At 46.5% G+C, this 22702-nt stretch overlaps 1 protein-coding gene across 2 annotated transcripts in view; it reads right to left on the reverse strand.

Moving 5' to 3' along the window:
• ASIC1 (acid sensing ion channel subunit 1) overlaps positions 1-22702 on the reverse strand; it is a 219822-nt gene that overhangs the window by 10624 nt on the left and 186496 nt on the right. For both annotated transcript variants that reach the window (XM_015425626.1, XM_015425625.1), the window contains 3 exons: positions 6665-6815; positions 4639-4766; positions 1619-1769 (listed from right to left, as the gene is read on the reverse strand). In XM_015425626.1, the coding sequence (XP_015281112.1) occupies positions 1619-1769; positions 4639-4766; positions 6665-6815 (430 nt within the window). The remainder of the gene's footprint in view (positions 1-1618; positions 1770-4638; positions 4767-6664; positions 6816-22702) is intronic.

The raw sequence follows: 22702 nt of genomic DNA on the forward strand, positions 1-22702 counted from the left end.
CCGCCGGCTGCCCTCGACCAGGGCCAGGGCATTCTCAGCCCTGGCCCCAACCTGGTGGAACGCTTTGTTGAATAATATTTGCGCCCTGTGGGACTTAATGCAGTTCCACAGGGCATGTGAGGCAGAGATGTTCTGCCAGGCATTTGGTTGAGGATGATGATGGCTTTCCATTTGACTGGCACCCTTATTTCTCCTGCCTCCCCTCCCAGTGGCATACTCTGGCAGTTCCATCACCATCTGATTGGTCATAGGTTATTGTTGTTGTATAATATATTCCCGTTTTTTAAATATGATTTTATGTAATTGTTTTATACTGATGTAGACCACCCTGAGCCCTGTTTCACAGGGGAGGCACTTTAAAACTCTAACTTAATACATAAATAATAAATAATAGGGTGGTGCCAGGCAGCCTCCAGCACTGGCTGGCCCTGCTCAGGCCAGGGTCTTTGGCCTCCAGCAAATGAGTGGTGGGTGGGGGTGAAGCAACACCAGCAGGGGGTGGTGCTGGGAAAATGGGAGAAGGAAGGGCGATCTCTGGGGACTCCCCTGGAGCAGCAGACCAAAAGCAACCCGGGGAAATGTGGGATGGGACTTAACTCTGAGGAGGAGGAGGGGCTAGGTGATGCTTTTAAAGCCTTGGAGGAGAAATGGCAGGCTGGAGAGGGCAGAGGGATGACAGCCCATTGGCCAGGAGGCCAGTCACTGAAGGGGGCTTGGGACACATTGGAGGGTGCCTGGGGAAGTCCTGCCCCAGGTAGTCCTTTATAAGGCCTGCCTGGAGATGGCCAAGGAGGAAGGAGACCGGGTCTTGTCCTCAAAGCTAGAGGGCAGGCAGAAACTGGGAAGAGAGGGAACAACAGGTGAGGGAATACCCCCCCTCCATTGCTGAAGCATTGGTCACAGGCCCGAAACTACGGCCGCCCATAGTTTTAACATCTGGCCTCTACCACTGCGCTCAGGAAGACCATTGAGTGGCAAACTGTCTGGCGGCGTGGTATTTTCAGCATGCCACCTTATGTACCGAATGTTTCAGCACTAGCACTTTATGAGACTCTTGTTTTATTTTATTGTAATTGAATTTTAAACTGTTTTTATGTGAATGAATGGTCATTTGCAGACCAAAGATGTAAGCCGCCCTGAGCCCGCTGAAGGGGAGGGCGGGGTATACATTAAATTAATAAATAAAATAAAATAAAATGCTGGAAAAGTTGAAGCTGGGAGGCAAGCCCTTCTGGGACTCTGGCTCCTGACTGGCAGAGTCTGATACGAGGTTTTCTGCCTACCAGGAAAGACTGAGTACAGAGCCAACAGGGGGCGGTTGATAGAGCACGATGGACTTGAATCTCTGTGGTAGAAATTAAGACTTGAGATGGCTGCAGATATAAGAGGCAGCAGCTATGGTTGGGACAAGCTAAAAACAAAGAGGGACTAGCTGAAAGAAGGGGGATGGAGTGTTTCTGTGAACATTTTGGACAGCATTGAAAAGCCTCTTTCAGTGCTTGCTTTGCAAACATCCACGAGATGTGCTCCTGGCTAGTATAGCATGGGAATCCCATTCTTTCCAAGCACTGGATATAAGGACTTGTTTGCCTGCTCTGTGCTGTCATAGCCTCCTTACCAGGCATGTGGACCATGCGGCAGTTGCAGTTCTCCACCAAGTAGCGGGTCTCGCAGTCTATGCGGCAAGCTGTGATGCTGTAGGTGTCATAGAACTCAGACTCCATTGTCACTGCTTTGCAGTCTCCCCAGGGCGGAGGAAGGTAAATGAGCTGCATAACAGTGGGGAGAAGAGGGGATGAGAAAGGCAATCACCTACCTAGGGCCCACAATGGTGACTGGAGCAAGATAGACCTTCCCCTTCTCCCTTCTCCTTTCTCAGGCGTGGCTTCTCTGAGCACTCAGGTGCCACCTCACAATATATCCATAATTCAGGCATGTTTGAAAGCAGTGCAGGATGAACACAGGGACGCTGTTGATTGCAATGCACACTGAATGATCAAACAAGAAGGATATCACGTGATGCCTTGCAGCCAACTCAAATGTTCAAAAGGGCACTTGGTACAGTCTTCCGGGGACTGCATCACTGTCTCGCTTCAGCATGCATGTGGAAACATCCCATGTGCGAATGGTCTTTCGTGCTCACAAACTCCTAGTCACTGAAAAGCAAGCATCTAAAGTTGAACGGGTTCTAACCTAGCCTCCTCCCCATAGTGACAATTTTGCTTTCACGTAGAATTTTTGGATGGGGAGACAGTTGTACAATTCCCAATCCATATTCTAAAGTGGAGTAGTGCCATGTGCTTTTCTTTTCTTTTTGGAGCCAGTGTGTGTAGTGGTTACTGTTGGGATTTGCAAGTTCTCTCGTAGTCATGAAAGAATTAACATGTTTGTTTATGCATGCTAATGTTCTAGCTAGTTAAGTTTAGGGATCCAATGGTAGAGCCTGCATGTATTTCCTGCCCACAGTAAGGTGATAAAATGCATAATTAGTTAGTATTGGGATTCTCCAATTGGGTAATCAATAGATTAAGGATGGGCTAGTGAGAAAGCATTGGATTTCAGTTTTGTTTCTCTTTGTTTTTCTCCACTAGTCTGTTCTCACATGAATTTTAGAAGTCATTGAGTCAAGATATAGATTATAGCATATAGAGGATGTTTATCCTTTGTTTCTTTAATCTCCCATTTACCCTTTCCTCATTAGTAATTAAGGTTTTTCTTTTAAAGATAATACACATGTGTTCTGCTGTGTTTATTCACTCTACATAATTAGAATACCCAACAGTTAGAGCATTGGATTAGGAGAAGGGAGACACTGGTTGAAATCACCCCTTAGCATGAAGCTCGCTGGGTGGCTTCAGCCCAGGTTACATCACAGGCTTGTTCTGAGGATAAAATGGAAGAGAAGGAGAACAATGTATGCTATCCTGAGCTTCTTGGAATAAGTGGAAGGATACCAATATGATACATAAACATTTGCTTTGAACTTGTTCTTAGGTACAGAAGGATAGCCTCAATGGAACCAGGATTTCTCAACTTTTAACACCTCCCCTCCAACTTCTTAAGGTTTAAGCCTAAGGTCACAGCCCTTTATTTCAGTTAAAAGGTATGAATCCACTAGGTCTGTTCTATTTATGCTGATTAGAGATGAGCACGACCTGACTCACAAACTAAAGCTTGTGATGAATTTTGGCTGGTTCATGGATCACAAAGTGAAGTTCGTGGCAGGTCAAGCTGCACAAACTTTCCACAAACTTTCAAGCTGTTTGTGGTGGTTCATGCTGGTTCGTGAATGGATACATTTCCAGACAGACTGTCTTCACTCAATCTAAAAGTTTACTAAACTTCAAAGCAACAGAGGGGGCAGAACTTGGAGAGCATGTAGAGGAGCATCTGGGGGAGGTTCCCTGTGCCTTTGATGTCTCTAGCTTGCACAGGATCCATTCTATACACTCCTGAACCGCCTGAACCTGCACCTATCAAAATTACCACCTGTCAGCTGTCATTTCCCCAGAAAACACTTTCTGGGGGCCCCCTTCTTTGGGGAGCCATAATTCAGACCCCATACATCCAATCCTCACCAAACTTTGATGGCAGGTAGAGGAGAGGCAGCCAGAGATCCCCTGCAAGTCTGGGATCTTTAGCATACGAGGGGGCTCCATTCTACCACATAAGGTACCTCACAAACTGAACTGGTTCATTTGGCAGTGAAAAGTTCATGACGATTTGTGGTTCGCAAATCCGGGATGCCATGAGCCACAAGCTGAAAGACATTTTCCCAGTTCATGCCCATCTCTAATGCTGATAGCCATCAATCACCACTTCATTTGTAAAGATGCAGTGAAAGAGAGGGAGAAAAAATACCCCTCCTTTTAGTGCCCCCCATCCCATTGACAAGAAGATAGTAAAAGTGCAGTAAGAATAAAACTGTCTTGGACTCTATAACATTGTTCCCTTCGCATTTCTCTCCAGCTGCTGCAGAGGCTATCTTCCACTGCAGCACTTGCTTCCTCTGCTGTTAGCCCTTCTGTGTATGCAAGATAAACCTTTTGAAGGAGTACTTGCCCATGCAGAAAGCCTCTGTAGTGGACAGAGAAAAGCATGAAGGGGCTGACCTCATAGGATCCATGCCATAATCTCGAGTATGTATCCTGAGAGACAATAGCAGAACTCAGAAGTGGTTGCCTCATGTACTAACACCTTGGTGACGCTCTCTTCAGTTCTTTCTTGAAATTTCTTAGCTCCACCTTTTCATTCCGAACTGTTGCCCACTTTGTCATCAGAGAAGGGGGGGAGACAGAAATGTCACCCATGGTAACTCAGCAATGCTACTTGAACAGTAGGGATATATACTTTGTTCCACATATAATAAAGACTGCTTTCCTGAGAGACAATAGCAGAACTCAGAAGTTGTTGCCTCATGTACTAACACCTTGGTGACACTCTCTTCAGTTCTTTCCTGAAATTTCCTAGCTCCACCTTTTCATTCTGAACTGTTGCCCGCTTTGTCATCAGAGAAGGGGGGAGACAGAAATGTCACCCATGGTAACTCAGCAATGCTACTTGAACAGTAGGGATATATACTTTGTTCCACATATAATAAAGACTGCTTTTAAGGGGAGGAACATATGCTCATCTTACCCGCTGCTCCTGGCAGGACACAAACGTTTGGAAGCCGGGTGCCACCCCAAATCCCAGCTGGTCAATGAAGGGAGGCTCATCTTGGCTGTGGATCTGCACCTTAATCCCAGCTTCAAATGATGTCTCATCTGTGGCACAGAGATGCAGAAGTAGAAAGGGTACCCAAGTGAGCACAAAAAGCTCTGGCTTAGTGATTCTTCAGTGTGCTGCCTGTGGGTGCCAGGTAGGTTTACCAGCTCCAAGTGGGTCATGGAGTTCTCCCAGAATTGCAACAGATCTCTGTGGAAATCAGTTCCCCTGAAGAAAGTGGCACCTTCAGAGGGTGGACTCTGTATAATTACATCCCATTTGAGCTCCCTCCCCTCCCCTAACTCCACCCTCGCCAAGAACCACCCCCAAATCTCCAGGAATTTCCCAAGCCAGAGTGTGCACCCTGAGTGCCATGGGGGTCACTAAGACGTTCCTTGGTGCCCACGTGCTCGTTTATATCTCCTCATCAAAGCAAAGGGCCCACTCTGTCTTTCCTCCCCCTCATTGGAGCAGGAGATGCTTCAAAAGAGCTGAAAGGCATCACCTTTGTATCTTTGGAGAAGGCCCATTCAGAAACAGCTACCTCCAAAATAGGAAAGTGCTTGGGTTGGAACCTTCAGACATTTTATGGAGCCCTGCAACATTCTGAGATGGGACACAGCTCCCAGAGCAGCTGTTTTGTGATTGGTCCCACCCACCCCAGGCAGCCATGGTACCCATTACCTGCTCTCAAGATTTCAAATGTACCGACAGGATTGACAAAATGGAGGTGGGGAAAATGATGTTTTAAACTGTTTTGGGTTCCAATTGGGGGAGAAAAGTGGGCTATAAGTATCTAAACAGTCAAATAGGTATGCTGGAAAGCAGATGCCACTCTTTATTTTGCTCCTTATTGTCTTGTTCACAGACTTCCAGGAACCACAGGGTTTACATCAGCACAGAAAGAGACAAACCAAACTGGAGGCATCAGGCCATGGAAGGCAGATTCTTTCTTGCTTGTTTCTTACAGAAAGCACCCTGTTTTAGCCAATGTCTCCCATGGTGTGCCATTGCTAAGGTCATGGCTGGCCTGATCTGAATAAAGATTCAGTAAAACATCAATTCGTTCCCCCCTAAAGACAGGGCTCATTTCAGGAACATATCAGGTAATTCTCCCCCTCACCACACCGAGTATTAAATAGCTACATCCAGAACCCCCATATTTTTGTATTAGGGAGAAGTCTCCCAGGTTAAGAGATCATAATTCCCAGACAGGCCTGTATCCCAACCCTTCTCCCAAAGGGACTTTTGGAGACTATTGCACTGGGACTCCAACCCCACCACAGTCTCAACAGCACAGCTCTTGACTCTTCTCCAACAGTGATCAAGGCTATTTGTGGATAAGAGACAGCTTCTTTCTTTGCAGATGACAAGCTGGTTGCCATGGCAAGTAGCAGAAAAGGGGGGACTAGTCAGAGAAAGGGATGGGGGAAGGAATGATATGAGGGCCAGGATGCAATGTGAGTCTAGAAAAATAATGAAGCAGAGAGAAGCTTAGTGGGCTGAAGGACAGGGCAGGGAGACTGGGCAAGGGGGAGCAGACCATGGGGTGGTGAATCAGAGTTCACAGCAAGAACTCTGGCACAATAAATATCAGTGCATGGTCATGCATGATGGAAAGGTCTAACAAGGCAAGGGGGCAACATGACACAGAGGAGTTGCCGCAGTGTGCCAAAGAGGGATAGCCCAGGATAGTCCAATCATGTCAGATCTCTGAAGCTAAGCAGGGTTGGCCTTGGTTAGTATTTGGATGGGAGACCACCAAGGACGTCAAAGCTTGCTGTGCAGAGGCAGGCAAGGGCAAACCACCTCTGAATGTCTCTTGCCGTGAAAACCCTACGGGGTCGCCATAAGCCTGCTGTGACTTGATGGCACTTTTCAAACCCCCCCCCCCAAGAGGGGATCTGGGGAAGAGTAGAACTAATGTATGATTTGTGAGGTCAGTAACATGTCCTACCTGTCTCTCCCCACACAGGAAGATACTCATCTTGCTGAATGTCCAGCATGATCTCCAAGCCATTACCAGTTCCCCCTTTCATAGTGAGGAGCGGTGGCTTTCCAGACTGGCCTGAGTTAAACGTGTAGCACTTCCCATAGCGTGTGAACACCTGAGAAGGAAACAAGAAAGGATTAGACCAGGAATGAGAAGCTACTGTGGAACTCTCCCAGTCCTGCTAGTAGATACTCATCAGCAGATCAAAGCAAGGGGCACTGAAACATCATTCTCAGCAATGGACCTAATAACAGTCCCCAAGGATGACCTCTCACTGCACTGATTCAGCACCAGGGATAGTTCCCCGCCCTTCATGGCTCCCCAGTTCCCCTGAAAGGCCATTCCCAGTGGAAGAGGGAGATCGGGATGCCATAGGGGTAGCAGAAACAACGCCTTATCTCAGTGGTTTTCAAACTTTTTGAAGTAGAACCTAATTCTAAATTTGCTGTATTTTTCAGGACTCAAGTGTAAAGTAACTCTGCACTATGTTCCCTCTCCCAAATAAAAATGCAGAAACCAAACAGCAGTAAACATTGAGGACGTTTTTAATTCACTGTTCATGTTGCATGTGTGTGTGTGTGTGTGTGTACACACACACACAAAATCACTGAGCAATGTATTTCATTGCCATTTCACACATTATTATGCAGAGAGAAACCTAAAGTGGCCGTTCATCCTCTCAGAGCCTCCCCTCCCAGTTTATCCTGCTCCTTCTTCTTCCTCTTGGCCTTGTGACCCACCTGTGAGCAATTCGTGACCCATGTTTGGGTCCTGACCCACAGTCTGAGAACCACTGCCTTATCTAATAGGAGTGTGGGGTATGATGGATTAGAGTCTTGAAAACGGAGCATGCTTTGTGAGCCAACCAGAGTACTGCTGTTCCACAGTCATTTATTTGCAACTAGGGGGTGGCGATGGCAACAGTTACAGGTTATGCAATCTGATGATGACCACAATGATGGCCCTCGTTCCTGTGATTTAGATAATGCAAACAGAGGGGGAAATGAAGGCTGTGGGGTTCAGGCTCCAGAGGTGTAGATCCAGTAGTTGCATCCCTCTATTAAAGAGGGACTGTTTCAGCCATGCTGGTATTTACACTCTACTAGGTAATTAATCATTTGCAGATGCTCAGATAATGGTCCTTGCCAGGCAATTTGTGTAACAAATAGGTTAGGGAGTAAGATTTGGCAGCTGCTGCCTAAGGAATGCTAAATGTTTTGTAGATACCAGCTGAGCTCTTCTGTCCCATCCATCCCCATGCAGTGGGTACATAGGAGCTACATTCTTAGTCAATAAAGCTGAGCTCAGACTGGGGAAAGGATTTATCCAGCTGTGCAAAGTAAGTTCGCAGCACTGTCAGGCATATAGCCAAGACATAGCGTATAGCTTCCCTCTGATCCAAGCCCATTATCCTTTAAGACAGTGCAAGGGCAGGTCTGGGGGGGGGGGTGAGGAATCAGTTGCTAAGGAAGATTCTCCTTGTCTTCCAGTCCAGGTTTTGCGTTGCTTGCATTTCATCCCTTTCAAATCAATGCAATAGCTACATGTTCCTTTTCCTTGATTAATCCATCATGGCAGATGGGTTTATTTCTTAAAAGCTTTTTTAAATAATGGAGCTATCAATTTGTAATTTGTGGAGATGTGCACTGTCACAGCATAGTCCGATGCAGAGTTATAGCTGTCCAAATACATTGAAGCCCAGGGGCTTACAAGGCTGTAGCTCTGTTTATGATGGCCTGCATATCCATCAGAGACTTGGTGGGCCCTGCATTTGCTTATATGATCTACCATCAGCCAAGCCTCCAGAAGGCCTTGAATGTGCAATCTTAAACAGGATTTATTCAGGTTTATTCAATGGGGTTTACTCCCAGGAAAGTGTTTCTGGATTGTATTATAAGAAGTCCCCTGTTTCAACATTCTACCCTCGGCTCTGCTGCAAGGCAAATGTTTTGGTATCCTTTGTTCCACTGTTTTTTGTCAACTGAACATAGTTGAACAGCTGAACATGTGTTACTTCATTGTTTATTTTATGACATTAATTCCTTATATATTAGTCCAATTTTATCCTAGTTTCCAGGTAGAGCTAATAAATTTTACACATCCATTCTTCTTGCAAATTGCCTTAATGAAGCCCTGCTTAAGGTGGCCAAATTCTGTGCTTTTGCTCAGTCAGTAAGGAAGCAGATGGTTCAATCTTTTTTATTAATCACCTTGTATTACTAAAATTAGTGTTTGATGAGATTAAGGTATTTGTTTTGTATTTGTGTTTAGCTTGTGCTCTTATGTTGGTGCTGGCTGATCTTGGATCGTACTTAAGTGAATTGAATTGAATTGTAAGAATTCATAAACCACTATGCCCTTTTTCCATTCCCGCAGCAAATGAGATAGTATCATTTGGTTTTCCAGCCTCCTGGACTAGAGTCCATCTCCCTCTGTCCATCCCTAAAGACAGAAGCATATCACTCAAATCCTGGTTCTGAACTTGATCAACATTATGTTCGCTGTACATTATTAAACTGAATTTATTTTGGAAAACAACTCACACCAAATGTACACAGTAAACTTTATGGGAAGAACATAGTTTGGGTACACACACAGACACTCAAAACTTTTTAAATAATAAAACACAGAAGTTCATACAAACATCTGTCAACACTAATGCTATAAAAGGGGCAGTAACATTGTTGCAGGGCCATTTCTGCAGGACCGTCTCTCTCTATACAGCCCCTGAAGGGCATTGTGCTCTTCTGCTCAACATCTACTGGTTGTCCTCGGCCCCAAAGGTCTCTGCATAGCCTCGACCCTTGCCTTTTTGGCTCTGGCACCAGCTTGGTGGAATGCCCTCCCTAGTGAGATCCAGGCCTGTGGGATTTAATGCAGTTCCGCAGGGCCTGTAACACGGAGATGTTCCACCAGGCCTATGGTCAAGGCAGCAACAAATCAACCACAATGGCCTCCCCCGCCCCACCCTGCTTAGCCATGCCCAGCTGCACTACAGCCCATCTCAGCTATTTACTCACCCACCTGCTTCTCCTGCACTGTTTAGCTCTGTGGCTACATCAAAACTGGAACCTCATCCTGTTCAGTAAATTGTCTAGCTGGTGCCTCTTAAGATTCTTATGTGTACAAATTGTTTATAACTGTTTCATGATTGTACTCTGTTTTCAATGTTGTATGGTTTCAAGAATGTTGTGATCTACCCTGAGCCTGCTTGTGGGGGAGGGAGGGATAAAAGCCAAAATAAATAAATACATTTTATGCAGAGATAGATTCGGTGGCTTTTAATTGTTTTTATTGCTCACCTAAGCATTTGCCAATATGAGAGACCCTCTTTTTTTGTAGTCTGAAATTTTGAAGTAACTTCTTTCAAGAAGTGGTCCATGCCTAAAACACATTTCCCAGTAAATATTGGCTTGCACCATTGTGAGTGTTCCTATCATCTATTCCCTCCATTCCAACTCACTGCCAGCATTCCTGATTCCCCCTTCCCTAGCCACAACCATCGAACTCTCCTTGGCTACAGAAGAGCTGAGGATTTTAAACCAATAATTAAGAAGCAGCAAAGTATTCATAAGGATAATGATAGACCTAACTCTCTGTGGATTTATGTGCATTCAAAAATCCATGAGTTTATGGACTGATTAAAGGAGGATATTTATTTACACCACTTTTAACCTGCCTTTCTCCAACAAGGGATTTGAGGGACCTGACGATATCATTCAAGTGTCTTTCAATTTTTCTGTAAGCTGCTTTGGGACCCTTCAAGGGAGAAAAGCAGGTTAAAGTATTTTAAATAAATAACATTTCAATACACATTACAACCAAATCCAACCAGAAATCCATGCTACAGAATGAGTACAAGTCATAAAGATATATATGTTTCCGCCTTCAGCTGGAAAAGCCCTTCAATATAGTTCTGTTTTATATTGTCTCTGGAAACTACTATTAGCCCTGGAAGAAGAGAAAGAAGAAAAGAAAAAGAAAAGAAAAAAAGGGTGCTTCTCTTTTTTTTCTGTATCAGGATCAATCCAAATTAACTAGCACCAATTCAAGTCACCCCCCACCAGCTACTTTTATAGTTGACCTACAGAGAAGACCTATGATCTGACCTCCAACATATTGTGCAGTTTCGCCCCAGGGAATCCTTTGATATTTAATCTCCAGCCTTGGGTGTGGCAAAGTCTATGAGAGTATATTACGCTAATTGCACAGTCTGAAGTGGAAGCGAATGAATCTTCCCAAGTGTTCAAGCGTGTGGTTTGTGGATCATTAAAAAATCATTCAAATTCCAACACAGTACTCAAGATGCACTAGCAGCGATTCAAATCTTTAAGACAAATGAATATCCCCATACAGTTCATGAATATAGAAAACCTTATTTATTTTCATTCATCAAGGTAGTTAAATTGAAATGAATGTCCCAGAGTTGCCATTCCCCCTGCTTCTGGAAGGGTGACAGGGAGGAGCAAGGACACTGCATCTTGACAAGTGTACCAAGATGACAAATCACTAGGAGGGAAAGTGGAGACCCGCTACCATTTTCACTGCTTCATTCCAAGACCCCGACACTGGTGCATTTCTAAGTCTGTGGCAACTCTACTAACACCCACTAATCACACAGAGGCATATTGATGATACCCCCCCACTACACAGAGAGACAGAAGTAGCCAACCAGTGCAGGCCGATGCCTCTGATGTCTCATCCCCCTGCCCTCCTGACTTCAGCCCACTGTTACCCACATGCAGGACACAACAAGAACAGCAACAAAAGGAACACGGCTGTAGTTGGAGGAGGCATTAGCTGCATCAGCCTGCACTGGCTGGCTGCTTCTATCTCTCTGTGCTGAGGGGGTAACACAGCACCCCCCACCAAACCAGTAGATGCAACCAATAGGGGCACCTTGAACAGACACATATCAGGAAGTTCTGTAGGCACAACTGAGAACAGCCTGTTGTTCTCATTGGCAGCCCCACATGCCAGTCATTTCAGTCAGCAAGCCCCCCTGCACCACTGCTGCAGACAGGGTAGGGTGTTTTTTTGTTGTTGTTCATTACCACCGCCTGTTCCTGTTTGTCCCAGAAATTCTTGGGCTCCATCTCACTCCACCCCCTCACACCCCATCTTACAGGCAGCACGGCTTACAATGATCTGGGGGAGTCTGCAACCCAAGGAGCCCAGTCCTCCCTCTTCTAAGAGCATACCTGTGCCAAAAATGACAATCACCCCTCCTTATGGTTGCCAACAGGCCCGGAGGGGGGGGGGAACCCTGTCCCTTTAATAGGGGCTTGATGTGTGGAAATGGGCAGGTGAAGCATTTCATGGCAGGGAGCTATGGGATATCACTGTGGTAAATAACACCCCATGAAGCCTCTACTAAAGGGACAATTTTTTTCCGTGCAGTTGGCAGGCCTTCCCCTCCCAGCATGAGTCCCATGATGAAGTTAATAAGGAGCAGAGGTAGGTGGGTATCAGTGCAGGTAGTGGTCAGATCAGTGGAATCTCCACTGTGCCTTGGAAGCTTGCTGGGTGACTCTCACCCTAGCCTACCTTACAGGGTTGTTGTGAGGATAAAATGGGGAAGGTGAGAATGATGAAAGGTTAAATGGATGCAAATTAGGGCCCCCAATGTTAAAAACAATAAATATACAACATAAATATTGCAAGTGATCAAAAATACGTATATTTATTACAAATTAGTTTTAAAAACAATTATAACCCCAAATATAGCCTCAATAAGAATTTCAAATCATACAACATGCACAATTAGGACTTTAGGCGACCCTAAAATAGACATGTTTTGGCTTACCGGCCTTCTTCAGTGGTCAAGCATAAATGTTGCACATAGGCTCAATTATTGTAATACTAATATTAATTAAAGGAGCTGCAGTGGCTCAAGTGGTTAAGACGCTGAACTGCAGGCTGTGGAAGGTCGGTAATTCAGCAGTTCGAGACCCGGGTGCCACATGACGGAGTGAGCTCCCGTCTCTCGTTCCAGCTCCTGCCAACCTAGCAGTTCGAAAGCAAGAAATTGCAAGTAGATAAATAGGTACCACTTCGGTGGTAAGGTAACAGCATTCCGTGCGTCTTCGGACAGCGCTGGCTCTTCAGCTTTGAAACGGAGATGAGCACAGCAACCCTAGAGTTGGATTCGACTGGCTTTCGAGCAAGGGAACCTTTACCTTTACTTAATATTAATTAATGTAGGACCAAGTGAAAATTCTGTTCTGATAAATATGAGTGACTCAGGGCAAGGGTGTACTATACAGGCCTCATGCGACATCACCTTGTGTCCAAATCCGGTATATAGAACCAAAACGGTATTTCAATTGTGTACTCTCCTATTTTGGTCTAGGAGAATCAATTCCAAAAGCAATATGGAGCAAGTGTAACGAAATAGTGTGTAGTGCAAAGTGACAGATGTCCCCTCTCTACACTTTTTTGGAGGGAGTGGTTAAGTCTTTGTTCCCTTCCTTCTGTCCCTATTGAAGATGAGAATGATGTAAGACACTTTGGGTCCCTGTTGGGGAGAAAGGCAAGGTATAAATGAAGTAAATAAATAATAAATACCCAAACAACAAAGAAACCATCTCCATCTATACAAGTCCAATGAAACAGAGAGACAGCTGTGATGTGACACACTCCGTATGTTTATTGAACGGCATCAGTTCAGTTCCAAAAGCAAGGCAGAAGAATAGTGGTTGCCAACTCTCTCCTTCCAGCAAGACTTCTGTGCCTTTGAAAAGTGAACTGACGGGCTGCAAAATCACAGGTGCAGCTTCACCATGATGGGTCAAAGAACTCTCTGGCAAGTTGCTTGCAATGGTACAGAAGCCAGGGTACAGCACAGCAGAGAAACTAGATGCATCCTGCCTGCTGCAGCTGTGGGTCCCTTTGTAGGCTCTGCAGGTGGCTGTCCTGCCCTCTGAATGGGACCCATCCTGACCTCTCCCACTGCTGGAGGTATGCCTGCAAAGAGCCAACAGAGACAGACAGTTACTGAGTGATAGTCCACAGCAGCAGCAAACAGCAAGGAGGCGCTGCAGCTCTGCACATGGTCCCCGAGCCCCCTCCTCCATAGGGTGGAATGCACCCTTTGGAGGATGCAGCATAACCACCAAGAAAATACTTACCCATACCTTGTAAGGAAATGTATTGCCACTGTTGGACAGGGCAGTTCCATGAGGCTGTAATCATGCAAGACAGTAGGCACCACTAAGTGTCTAGCCAGCAGCGACAATATTTCACGGAGGGGCTTGTCAGCCACTCGGGCTTGTGGCCACGCTCCCCAAGTCTCCCAGTTGCAGGGGGCATTAGACTGGTATGATGTGACGCTCACACCACAGTGCTCTGCTGCCAGCATGCCTGCAACGTGGAACCCCTTTTCTGTATTATACGTATTGCTAGCAACTGTTGGTGGGAGCTGTACCCAGAGTTGATGGGGGGGTGAATGGGGGGAGTGCTGGGGACAGAGCCTCCCTGCCCTTTGCTTACCTGTGTGGAGTTCACTGTCCTTGCATCCTTGGGGGAAGGAGAGGAGGCTCCCCTGTGGGGTTTGTGTCCCGAGGCAGAGTTCCTGTGAAGGGTCTGAGCAGAGCAGAGTCACAACATCCCACAACAGAGCTTGTCCTCTCCTTTCCTTGCGCAGGCACAGTGCTCCCTTGTTGTGTTGCTGGGGATGGAAGAGGGGCTGAATGGGCTCAGTGGGGTGATTCAGCCCTGCTCTACTGCCAGTGCAGTCCAAAATTATACTAGTGTCAGACTGGCCCAGTGTTGGGGTTTCTGGCTTCCGGTTGGGGACTGGCAGTCTCCCAGAATTCCAACTGATCTCTGAAGGACAGAGACCTCATTCTCTGGAGAAGGCCTGCTTCAGAAGGTGGGTTCTGTGGCTTTATACCCAACTGAGAACCCTTCTTTCCCCAAACTTCACCCGCCCCAGGCTCCATCCCCAAATCTCCAGAAATTTCCCAAGCCAGAATGGTAGCTCTACCCAGTGTGGTTCTACCACAGCCTGGCACACATTCAGATACGGCAACTTATCTTTAAGGTATGAGGGCATCAGCCTTGGTTGCCTGCCACGTTAAGCTATACAGGCAGAGGGCTTTGGGCGGTTGTCCGATCCCTCACAGCTATAAGTCCAATACCCGTTTAAGCAAAGTAGTATTTTATTAAAGCCATGTTAGAGCAGGAACAAGTGCACTGTTAAGAATACTTGGGACGGGCTGAACAGGGGATAATGAAAGACATTCAAACCGATAATAACCAATAGGCTTGGTTCCCGCTGCGCGGGCAGACTTTTGTATTCGCGCTCAAAAGCCTGAGAAGCAACGTTTCTATAAAGATAAACAATTAAAGCTTCACACGGTCCAGCTCATTATAGTCTAAGCAAAGCGGCTCCTTCTCCACACCTGTTAATCTTGCAGATAAGCGTACACTAGCGTTCATAGAATGGAATGCATGACACAGGGATAAACACAGGGCACACAGGAGGCATGCGCAGATGCCATAGGAGGGGGTGGTGGTTTCCATCCACAGAGGTCAATGGCAGCTAGCTGACAGCGGTGCTCTGGGAAATGAGTAAATTAGAACAGTAATCCCCCTGAATTGCCTAAATTGCTCTCATCGTTTTATATATGTACTTATTAAAGACCATCAATACACGCTGCACTTTACAGAGTACAGTAAAAGTTGATCCAGGGGAAGCCATTCAAGGAAACAGAGGGAGATGGAGGTTAGGGACAAAGGAGGGAAGAATATTTTTTATTTTTTACTTTTTTGCTTCATTTATTGCCTGTCTTTCTTGCTGAGGCTCACAGTAGATTTCAAAATTAAAAAAACAACAACACAGTAGGACCATGGCTACAGAACTGCAGAACCATTTAAACAAGCAAACAAGAAAGAAAAAAAATCCTGTCTGAAGCATGAGGCACCATAATGTGGAACGTGGGTTTCAAAGGTAAGAAGACAATATCTGTTCATTTCAGTGATATAAAGGGCCTCACTCCGTGTTATGTTTTCCAGGTATCCGCCTGGGGTCTATTGTGAGGACTTTCACTCAGAGTGCAGTTGCAAGTTCCCCCCATTGGGAACTGAAATCACAAGCTCAAGGGCACTGATTTCGATTTGGGCTGTGTCCCACATGGGTAGCTTTGATGCCTCCCAGAATGAGGGCATCAGCCTTAGTTGCTTGCCACGTTAAGCTATACAGGCAGAAGGCTTTGGGTGGTGCTCTGGGAAATGCGTAAATTAGAACAGTAATCCCCCTGAATTGCCTAAATTGCTCTCATCATTTTATATATGTACTTATTAAAGACCATCAATACACGCTGCACTTTACAGAGTACAGTAAAAGTTGATCCAGGGGAAGCCATTCAAGGAAACAGAGGGAGATGGAGGTTAGGGACAAAAGAGGGAAGAATATTTTTTATTTTTTATTTTTTAGCTTCATTTATTGCCTGACTTTCTTGCTGAGGCTCACAGTAGATTTCAAAATTTAAAAAAACAACACAGTAGGACCATGGCTACAGAACTGCAGAACCATTTAAACAAGCAAACAAGAAAGAAAAAAAATCCTGTCTGAAGCATGAGGCACCATAATGTGGAACGTGGGTTTCAAAGGTAAGAAGACAATATCTGTTCATTTCAGTGATATGAAGGGCCTCGCTCCATGTTATCTTTTCCAGGTATCCGCCTGGGGTCTATTGTGAGGACTTTCACTCAGAGTGCAGTTGCAAGTTCCCCCCATTGGGAACTGAAATCACAAGCTCAAGGGCACTGATTTCGATTTGGGCTGTGACATATGGGAAGAAAGGACTTAAGGCTTCCACTGTGCCATTTCCCCAAGCCCTAAAAACCCAGAGGGGTACAATGAAGGGAAGGCAGTTTAAACTGCCCTCCCTTGGCTTGCCTGGGTGTCCTGCGGCTGCAGGGCGCCCGGGCAAGCCGGTCCTTGGACAGGCTGGGGGAGGCACGGGGAGGCATTTAAATGCCTCCCTGATCCTTCCAGGGCCTCCGGGCCTGCCTGCCTCAGCGTCGTCGGGGTGTGTGTGTCGCTCTCCAGGCCTTCCTTCTGTAGCCAGGTACACAGAGGTTTTGACAGTAGGGGGTGTGGCCAACTCTGAAGCCAGCCGGAACTCCGTTCCTGTGCGTTCCTGCCCAAAAATAGCCCTGCATATGGTCAATGGCCAGTCATCTGATGATGTGAAAGATGGAAGCTGCTTCTAGCTTAAGATGATGTAGCAGTTAGTAGCGTTAGAGAGCTAGAGATGTCTACTACATGGAAAATATTCTAAAACAGGATATGATGGTGGAAAGTAGTGTTGACTTATGGCGACCCCACAGGGTTTTCAAGGCAAAAGATGAACAGAGGTGGTTTGCTCCTGCCTGCCTCTGCATGGACCCTGGACTTCCTTGGTAGTCTCCCATCCAAATACTAACCAGGGCTGACCCTGCTTACCTTACAGGTTCTGAGGGGTTTAAGCTAGCCTGGTCCATCCAGATCAGGGTAAAATAGTCCATATTTTCCAATAATTATTGAATTCCCTAGGAAAGGATAGGATAATCGTAGGCAACTTTAGGGGCTGCTCTGTTTTGGTCCCTTAGCAACCTTCGGCAACAACGGCAGGCCAATCCAGAACAGGACCAGCAGTGACATTTATAAGATGTGGTTCCTCCCACCTGCTATTACGAAGAAGCATAAGTCATTGCTGAAACTGGAAGCAAAGCAACACAGAAGATCACGAACAGGCTTAAATATAGCTTTGGTACCGCACTGCAGGAGACCCATCTTTAAGTTACTGGCAAAAGGCATCAGTTCACGGTTCTTGTAGTAAGAGGGTAAACTAAAAGCATGGGATTGCTCCTGCGATTAAATGGGCAGGCTGATTCTATGCATAAGTCAATTCATGTTGAATTCAATAGGGCTTACCTCCAAGCAAGAGAGCACAGGACTACAGCCTCAAAGAGATTTCAGGTCTTGTTTAAGCAAGAGCATTGGACTTTATTTCACTTCTCATGCAGATTTTTGAGGATGAGTAGAGTGTGGGGAAAGAGCCCTTTATCTAGACCAAAGGTTAGAGCAATCATAACAGATAGGTATAGCCATGCACTGACAAAATGGAGGGAAGGCAGCATTGGTATAGCCCGATCTCATCAGATCTTGGAAGCTAAGCAAGGTCAGTACTTGGAAGGGAGACCACCAAGGAAGACTCTCCAGAGGAAGACAATGGCAAACTACCTCTGCTTCTAGTTTGCCTTGAAAGCCCCTTGCTGGGGTCATCATTGACAGCACTTATGTACATAGTGACAAATCAAAGAAGAAAAACCATTCAGGGAGCGAGGTATCACAAGCCGAGACTGATAATACGCTAATAGGCCAGCATACTCTCCAGAGTGGGAAAATGGACTCACAGCATACAATTTCTTCCTCCAGGGCAGTGAGGAGATTCCACACTTTAAACTTCTTTGGGTCCCATTTGGGAGAAAAAAGGGGATGTAAACATCTAAATAAATCAAACAGTACAACTCTCATTTGGAGAGCTGGTTTAGGAACAAAACAACAGGAAGTCCTTTTGCAAATTTGTTGCCAGCTAGACCCATAAAGGCCTGAGAGGGCTCCAACTGACCATTTAAAAACTACTGAGGCAAATCCTCTCATTGCTCTTTACCATAATTACAATCAGCAAGTTAAACACTTACCTCTACCTCGTGCCAAGGGTTGCCCAGTCACCACCAAAAGAGTCTTCCTGTACCTTTAAAGGTCCTCCTTCAAACAAGACAAGGCAGCTATGGCCTTTCCCCTACCTGTCCCCTCAATTCTTTTTTGTTCACTCCTTCATAAGAGAGCAGAATTCTAGGTATACAGGACACTCCTTCATAAGAGAGCAGAATTCTAGCTATACAGTAGGGGGAAGAGGAGAGCCAAGGCAGAGGAAAACACCCTGGCGAAGCCAGATCCTGATTCAACGGGAGACTGAAAGGAACCATACCCCTGTTCTAATATCTCTTCCTCCATTAAATAGTTAAATATTTCCTTCCTCCATCCAGTGCAGATGCCAGCCTCCAGGAAGGACCTGGAGATGCACCCAGAATTACAGCTCATCTCCAGAGATCAGTTCCCTGGAGAAAATGGATGCTTTGGAGGGTGGGCTCTGTGGCACTGTACTCCAATGAGGCCCCCATCCTCCCCAGGCTCCATCCCAAATCTCCAGGAGTTTCCCAACATGGAACTGGCAACCCTACCCCTCCACCTCCCGCCAGTGGCTGGGGTGGGGGTGGGGAACCTGGCAACACTGCAATCCAGGTCTCAACCTAGTCTACTCCAGAAGAAGCCCCAATTATGCAGTCAGAGGATACTAAGAAAACAGAACAACGTTGCACCTCTCAAATGATCTTGCTTAAGTTGTTTTGCTTCCAAGTTCCAGATTTCAATTAATTTAGAATTGTTGGTCAGAACTTGGGGGGTCAGGGAAAGAAAAACATGGAGAATGAAGACAGATGGGGCCAGTATGCTGGGACAATCCAAAGCCTCACTCTTCTAAGCACTGCTCAGTTATCATTGAGAACTAGTTGCAGTATGCATATTACGCCTATTCTGCACTCATTCCGTTACTGATCGGTTAACAGGTTCAGTTCAGGATACTGGTTATCACATAGAAATAGGGTTGCCAGGTCCTACCTTGTCACCGGTGGGGGGATTTGGGGGGTGTTCATCACCCAGAAGTGGTGCCATTGAGTTGGTGACGTTGCATGATGATGCTCTGGTTTGAGGGCAAAACTCTATGGTTTGAGGGCAAATTTACCACAGAGTTTTGCCCTCAAACCAGAGCATCCCCCAAGATGTCGCTGACACAGTGTCATCACTTCCAGATGACATCACTTCCGTAATCACATCAGGGACATTACCCAGGGACATGGCTGTTTGGGGGTGGGGTTTCCCCCACTGGCCAGCTGGATGGCGGCAGACAGAAGCCCTGAAAACTGGAGGAACCCCCCCCCCCGGGACCTGGGGACTGGCAACCCTACAAAGAAAGCCCTTCATGGCCTGGGCCCTCATATCTGCAGGACAGCCTCTCCTGCTATGTTCTCTTGCGACAGCTTTGGTCATCTGAACAAAACCTTTCTGATATAGTGGTTAAGAGTGGTGGACTCGAATCTGGGGAACTGGGTTTGATTCCCCACTCCCCACTTCATGTGAAGCCTGCAGGGTGACTTTGGGCCAGTCAGAGTTCTCTCAGAACTCTCTCAGCCCCTCTTACCTCACAGGATATCTGTTGTGGGGAGAGGAAGGGAAGGCATTCGTAAGCCACTCTGAGACAACTTAGGGCAGAGAAAGGTAAAGGTAAAGGTTCTCTTGCTCGAAAAACTTAGGGCAGAGAAAGGTAAAGGTAAAGGTTCTCTTGCTCGAAAGCCAGTCGAATCCGACTCTAGGGTTGCGGTGCTCATCTCCGTTTCAAAGCCGAAGAGCCAGCGCTGTCCGAAGACATTTCCGTGGTCATGTGGCCGGCATGACTAAACACCAAGGTGCACGGGAACGCTGTTACCTTCCCACCAAAGTGGTACCTATTTATCTACTTGCAATTCCTTGCTTTCGAACTGCTAGGTTGGCAGGAAGGGCAGAGAAAAGCGGGATATAAAAACCAACTCTTTTTCTTTTGAAGATGCCACCTGGCAAACTGATAAAATTGACAGCTGCCTGTAAAGGAGCTTTTCCTGTTGAGGCCCCCACCTGAGGAGGTCAGGAAGGCTCCCACATTTCTATCATTTCACATCATCTGTAAAATAGCAATGTTCAGGAGGGCATTTCAATGAAAGAAATGGGCCTGTAGTATAATGAAGGGTGCTTTTATAAAGGAAGTTTGATTGTAGTCTATGACACTCTTTATTGTATTATTATCTTGGGTTTGGTGCCTTGTCTTTGACTGTAATTTGGTGTCTTGTCTTCTACTGTAATTCATTGCCATTGCAGTAAGTCATGAGTTAATGCATATTCTTTTTTTGTCTGCATTGTCTTCAGTTTGGTAATCCTAGTCCTATTGCATTGTTCATTGGACGTCTTATGTATGCTATCTGAATGCATTGCTTTTATATTTTGTAACCCACCCTGAATCCCAGCATAAATTAAAAAGGCCTGCCGAGCCCCCATTACAAGATTTTGCCACCTACTGGCTGTATATTCTCATGACATTAATGTTTCTTCCCAGTCACAAGAACCAGAAACTTGGTGAAAGTTGAAGATAGCCAAAACCACAAGCCAAATCCGATGCTTCGATAATAAAGCAGTTAGAGAAAACAGAACACGCACAGTCCTAAACTGTGCCCTTTGTATCCACTGCAGACATTAATATGAAAAGCTATCATAACTTTGAGAAGAAGCAGAAGGTTTTTTTAATTTCCTCAGGCACTTCTCTCTTTGGCAGCTGAGGACAAGGGACTGGGCCAAATGCCATTCTTCCTCACAGAAGAAACATGTCAAAACAGCCATTCTGCAAATGGTGGGATTCAAAGCCCTGTTATTGTACGGCATGTCTGACTGTACAATTAAAGTTGCCAACAGGCCTGGCAAAAATGTCCTGTCCCTCTACTAGAGACTCAATATGCAGATATTGACGGATAAACCTTTTCATGGAATGGAGTTAACCCCCCCCCACCTGATAGTTGGCGGAGGTCAAAGTGATATCAAAGGATCAGCAAGAAGGACCAGTATAACAGTTGATATCCTGTGTACAATCCCCACCTCTGTTACTGACAGCCACGCCCAAGCCCCCTCCCCTCCCAACTCACAGTGGTAAAGTTGTGGGGGCCACAGCGCTCGCCCTGAAAGTGGCAGGAGAGCAGCATTTCCTCTAGCTGGTGTCCCAGCTTGTCCAGCAAGCATCGGGTGGACTGCTCCTGCGGCAACGGAGGCGGCAGATAGTGGGAGAAGTTCAGCAGGTTCCCCAGCCAGAGCCATCTTGGGTCGCGCAGCAGGGCCCGTGTGGCAGGCACCGGGTGGAAGTTCTTGTTGAGAAGCCCTAGCCAGTAGCCGCTTAGGTGGAAGTCCGCGCGGCTCATGCGCCGTAGCAGGAGTGGGTTCTTGTTGCAAAGAGTGATGGCTGGAAAAGTGAGGTTGCGGGAATAAAAGATGTGCACCTTGGTGTGGACAGGCCAGGAGAGCAGATAATGGATGCGGTTGGAGGACCAGGTGAAGAGCAAGGCCAAGGAGGTCAAGAAAGCCATGAGCCAGAAGGCCCGGTGAGGGCACGATAGGTGCACCGAGAAGATGTGGCGGAGTCCATGGAACTTGGTTTGCTCCAGGAAGGAAAGAGAGGGGTCCATGATGCGGCCAGTCCAGCTGCTTTCCATGGAGGCAAGAAGAGGGGATGGAAAACCCGGAGGAGATGAAGGACGTCCCTTGAATGAGCCCTCCTGGTTAGAAGTTCATTTCCTGCTCTTTCCCAATCTCTGGCTTTTCTAGCATCTCTTCCAGAGAGAAAGAGATGCTCTTAGAGGTGTCTGCAGCTTCCTTGAGCAGTAGCTTAAAGCATCAGCAGCATCTTAGCGGTTCCACAGAGGAGGAGGAGAAAGAGGAGGCAGCAGCGTGTCTAGGGAACAGTCTGGCTCTGGCATCCAGAGCCACCTAGAGCACGCCAGAGCTCAGCCAGGCAGGGAGAGGTGGAGAGAAGGCAGTGTGTGTGTGTGTGGGGGGGAGATGTGAGGAAAGGAAAACAAGGAGAGAGAGAGAGAAGGAGAGAGAGAGAGAGAGAGAGAGAGAGAGAGAGAGAGAGAACAGAAGGAGCTGGTTGCTGGTCGGTGAGGTGTTGACAAGGAGAGAAAAGACAGTGATTAGGCTGCAGGAGACTGGAGCGATGCGGAGAGACACACACAGAGGGAAGTGCTCAGAGAGAGGCAGTATGGATGAAGTTGGGAGGAAACGGTGTCTGACAGACAGCAAGACAAGCCTGAGCCCTGTCTTACCCCCCCCCCCCCCCTCTTTTTCACAAAAACAAAGACCTCATCTTAAGTAAA

Source organism: Gekko japonicus, unplaced genomic scaffold, assembly GCF_001447785.1.
Source record: "Gekko japonicus isolate JY-2015 unplaced genomic scaffold, Gekko_japonicus_V1.1 scaffold990, whole genome shotgun sequence".
NCBI classification, from domain to species: domain Eukaryota; kingdom Metazoa; phylum Chordata; class Lepidosauria; order Squamata; family Gekkonidae; genus Gekko; species Gekko japonicus.